Source organism: Alexandromys fortis, unplaced genomic scaffold (assembly GCF_014885135.2).
Source record: "Alexandromys fortis isolate MF-2015 unplaced genomic scaffold, M_Fortis_MF-2015_v1.1 scaffold_464, whole genome shotgun sequence".
NCBI classification, from domain to species: Eukaryota; Metazoa; Chordata; class Mammalia; order Rodentia; family Cricetidae; genus Alexandromys; species Alexandromys fortis.
This window is the reverse complement of record NW_026068366.1, coordinates 51206-56188: the sequence shown is the minus strand read 5'-3', so window position 1 is coordinate 56188 and position 4983 is coordinate 51206. Positions and strand designations below refer to the sequence as shown.

General features: G+C 37.4%; 1 gene segment (V, D, J or C); it reads left to right on the top strand.

Annotated features, from left to right (window-relative positions):
• Positions 1–3001: 3001 nt before the first annotated feature.
• On the top strand, positions 3002–3675 carry LOC126495445 (immunoglobulin kappa variable 4-1-like). The segment is given in 2 exon segments: positions 3002–3064; positions 3269–3675. Coding segments are annotated over 2 exon segments (456 nt in total).
• The last annotated feature ends 1308 nt before the right edge of the window (positions 3676–4983 follow it).

Below are 4983 nucleotides of genomic sequence, written 5' to 3'. Positions count from 1 at the left end.
ATTTGTCAATCTGTTATTTCATTTGTTAATCAATAAAGAAAACTACTTGGCCTAATAGGTCAGAAAATTAGGTAGGTAGAGTAGACAGAACAGAATGCTGGAAAGAAGGGAGATGAGCCAGATGCCACGCCTCTCCTCTCCAGGGCAGACACGATGAAGCTTCAGCCCAAGATGGACATATGCTAGAATCTTCCTGGTAAGCCACCACCTTGTGGTGCTACACTGATTATTAGATATGGGTTAGTCAAGATGTGAGAGTTAGCCAAGAACTGGCTAGCTATAATGGGCTAAGCAGTGTTTAAAAGAATACAATTTGTGTGTTGTTATTTTGGGGCAAAAGCTAACCATGTGTGAGCCAGTCAAGATGAAAAACAGGCCTGCTTGCAGCTCCCTTCAACAAGTGGACAGACTTGTCTTGGTCCTGATTTTAGTCGGATTACTATGGGTTTCTCTCCATTTAATTTGATGTTGGCTGTTGGCTTACTGTATATTGCTTTTATTATGCTTAGGAATGTTTCTTGTATTCTTTAACTCTCCAAGACCTTTATCACAAATGGGTGTTGAATTTTGTCAAATGTTTTCATCAGCTAATAAAATGATCATATGTTTTTTCTTTCAGTTTATATATTTGGTAGATGACATTGATAGATTTTTCATATATTGAACAATCCTTGCATTTTTTGGGATGAAGTCAAATTTTCATTATTTGTAGAATATATGATAGTATACATAGGTGATCCCTAATATTCTACTAGGGAACTTATACAGCTAATACCATCAGTAATGTGACATGATACAAGATCACCTGAAAAAAAAAACAGCAGTCTTTCTGTATACAAATGGTAAAGAAGCAGAGAAAGAAATCAGAGTACTAATTACTGGTAAAAAAGCAATGACTTCTTGAAATTTGCATGCAATTTGATGGAACTAGAAAAAATCCTGAGTGAGGTAAACCAGACCAAGAAAGAAGAACATGGTATGTACTCACTCATAAGTGGATACCAACTGTAAAGCAAAGGATATCATGTCTATTGTTCATGATCCTAGAGAAGCTAAGTAACAAGGTAAACCCTAAGAAAAACATGCATAGATTCACCTGGAAAAGGGAAACAGATAAGATAACCTGACAAAACTGGGAGCATGAGGGTGGACTAGTATGGAATATGTAGAAGACAAGGGTAGAAGGGGAGACAAGAGAACTTGAGAAAATGGGATAGGCAAGATGGAGAAAGGAAAGAGATGAGAAGAAAAAATATATTTTGATTGAGGGAGCCATTACAGGAATAACAAAAAACCTGGTATTAGAGAAATTCTTAGGAATTCACAAGGATGACCCATCTAAGACCCTAAGCAATAGAGGAAGGGTGCCTGAACTGGCCTTGCCCTGTAGTCAGACTGATGAATATCTTAATTATCACCATAGAACCTTCATCCAGCAACTGATGGAAACAGGCAGAGATCTGCATCAGAGAACTGGACTGAACTCCGAAAGTCCAGTTGAAGAGCTGGAGGAGTGGGAATATGAGCAAAGAGTCAAGACCGAGATGGAGATACCCACAGATTTTGTACATGAAAATTAGATGTATAAAATGATATCATTACTGAAAATAAATGGGAAATATATGTTAATTAAACATATATTTAAGTTTCAATAATATTCTTCTTTTAATGTTAAAATAAAATGTCCAATATCTACTTTGATTTAGAAATCAAATGCCTGAACTGTCTTGTAGTTGATTAATAACATACTTTATTAATAACATTCATTGTGAAGGTTGTCTCCACGCACAGATTAGAGTGGCCTAGAACTTGGACCCCAGGCTACCCTCAAATATATAATCCTCCTGTTCATATTTCTCCAGGCCTGAGATTAAAGATATGATTCCCAACTTCTTTATGCGATGTTTATTTTTCTGTTTCTTGTACTTCACACATAGTACTGGGTTTATAATTTACTTCTTATATGTTCTTTCAGAGTATACCAACCTGAATTACAGGTATATTCTATAATTTCTGTTATTGCTTCTGATTTTTATTCATACTCAAACAACTTTTTCTCTGTGTAGCATCAGTCTCTGATACTGTGATCTATTGATCTCTGTAAAACTATTGTTTGATTTAGAATGAATGTGTTCCCACCTGGGGAGGTCTTTTTAGTGTTCACTATGTCAGCAGGACAATTTCATACATTTTCAATACTGCAATTTGTAAATTATCTTAGAATATGCATTATGGAATAAACACTCTTAGTAAGAATTGGTCTACAGCAATGACTTTTTGAAAAAAAAAGTCAAGTTTATTTTCTTCCTCTTCTATTTTCCACAATTTATGATCTTGTTTCAGTTCTCTTAGTTGTGCAGTTGATACTTGTTTGTTTCTGCAGGTTGTACCACTGCATTGAGGTTTAATATTCTCTCATCTCAAACTTAATGTTCTCCGGGATTTACAAAGAGTGAATTTTGGGCTGCCTTTTTTTAATCTAGAAACTGGACCACAATATCGGTCTCACTGTTCATTATACTTTATTCAGTGTGATTTTAAAGATAGGAGAAAATGAAAAAAAAATAAGTTCAATTCTCTTGCTTTTTTCCTTCATCCACCATTTTCGTTTTCATTGCATGTTTTCTTAAAAATTTAAGTTTATTTCTTTGTGATTTTTAACACATTTTTATTATTTCCACAGGATTGTTAATCTTAGCTTTTGTAACATTTCTGCAAAACAAACTAATTTAAAAATGTTATGGATTTTAAACAAAGTTTTTATTAGAGTGCATAATAGATTTCTCTTTGAGTGCTATAAGATCATACCTTTCAGTGTTTGCTCACAATCCCTAAAATGTTTATTTTTTGCCTGTTGATTGACACCAGATACTCACACACCCCGCCCATTCATTTCCTTATGTATTTGCTGACTGCTTTGCATGGGCCACTCAAGCTCAAACCAACCACATAGAATTTATAAACCAAGCCTTTTCCTTCAAAACTAAGCTACATCTGAAAGGCTCGGGGAGAAAGATGGTGTCACAAACCCAGGTCTTCATGTCCCTGTTGCTTTGTGTGTCTGGTGAGAAATTCAAAAGTATTCTAATTTTTTTAGAGTTACTTCTTTGTATATAAGAAATTTATAATGTGTGCTATGACAGAATATGTCTTACACAATAATAACCTGACATTATGGTATTACAAAGTTATTAAATGACAAATTTTCACTGCTACTGTGTTCTGTTTTTTCATATTATGCATCATCATTGTCTATTGCTGATTACAGGTGCCAGCGCAGATATCATGATGACCCAGTCTCCATCTTCCATGGCTGTGTCAGCAGGAGAGAAGGTCACCATCAGCTGCAAGTCCAGTCAGAGTCTTTTAGCTGGTAGCTTTAACCGCTTGGCATGGTACCAGCAGAAACCAGGACAGGCTCCTAAACTACTGATCTACTCGACATCCACTAGAAACACTGGGGTTCCTGATCGATTCACAGGCAGCGGATCTGGGACAGATTTCACTCTCACCATCAGCAGTGTCCAGGCTGAAGATCTGGCAGATTACTACTGTCAGCAGCACCACAGCTTTCCTCCCACAGTGCTTCAGCCTCCAACAAAAACCTCTCTAAGTTTCTCTCTAGCTAGCTGCACCACACAGCCCTGGACCTGCACACTTCCCCCTGCTGCCTGAAGCTGGTGAGTTCAAAGAGCTGTGAAAACGTTTGAAGAGCCCAGGAAAAATAATGGAGTCAATGTCTCGCATCTTTAGGTCTGAAAAAAAAAACCTCTAAATTAAAATGTAAAAAGGAACTCAGTATTATCTTTCTATTCCTTCTTTAACAAAATAATACAAGCTGAGCTGCTTGATTATGAGGGATTTATTTTTATAGTTCTGAACTTTGAGTGTCCAGCATCAAACTCTATGGGCAGAAGTAATGATCATGGCAGCACTTTGGAAGCTCTAGGAAATATGTTTACTGCTCTTTTTTTCTGGATTCTATGCTACTTTCTTGTTTCCGTACTGGTGTCCATTTCTTCAGTTACTTTTTCTTTCTCTTTCCATAAACTCTCTTACTTTTATTACATTTTAGTTAATTAAGTATTCTTTTCTGTGTTCTTTGGAATGTGCATTTGTTTGTCTGTGTATATGTGTGGGCATATTTCTGTCTATACATTTGTCGTGGCATAGTTGTCGGCATCAGAACACTTGTACAGGATTGTTTCTTTGTCATTTGGTTCTGGGATCAAAGTCAGGTATGACATCAGGCTTGGCTGCAAGTGTGTTTTCTATCTGATGGATCTTTCTTCCCCTTAAAATCTTTAATTGAAATAAATTTATTGCTCTCAATTTTCTTTTAATTAAATCTATAAAACAATCTTTTCTCATTTTTCAAATTTATCCCAGTTCTCACTCTCTCATTCCTCCATTGCCCTGACAACCCCTGTGCCTCAATCCCCATTCACTCCTAAGAGAAGATAAGGCTTCCCACTGGGAGCCAACATAGTCTGACACATCACTTTGTGACAGGACTAAGGCCTTCCCCCTATATTTATGCTAAAAAGGGTGTCCAACTGTGGATCTCTGCATCCACTTCCATCAGTTGCTGGATGAAGGTTCTGTGGTGACAATAGACATTAATCTGACTGCAGGAGCAGATCGGTTTAGGCAACCTCTCCACACTTGCTTAAAGTCTTAGCTGGGGTTAATCTTGTAGATTCCTAAGAATTTTCCTGCTGCCAGGTTCCATGCTAGACCCACAATGGCTCCCACAGTAAAGTTATCGCTTTCCTTGTTCTCCCTCTGTGCCCATCCCCCAACTTGACCAACCCATTCCCTCATGTTCTCCTCCTACCTTCCCTTCTCCCCTCCCTGTTTTCCTTCTCTTCACCCCTGTTCCATGATCTCAATTTTTGCAGGAGCTCTTGTTTATTTTGGTTTCCCAGGCAGACTCGTGTATATCTCTCTGGGGTACTCCTTGCTACTTAACTTCTCAGTGGT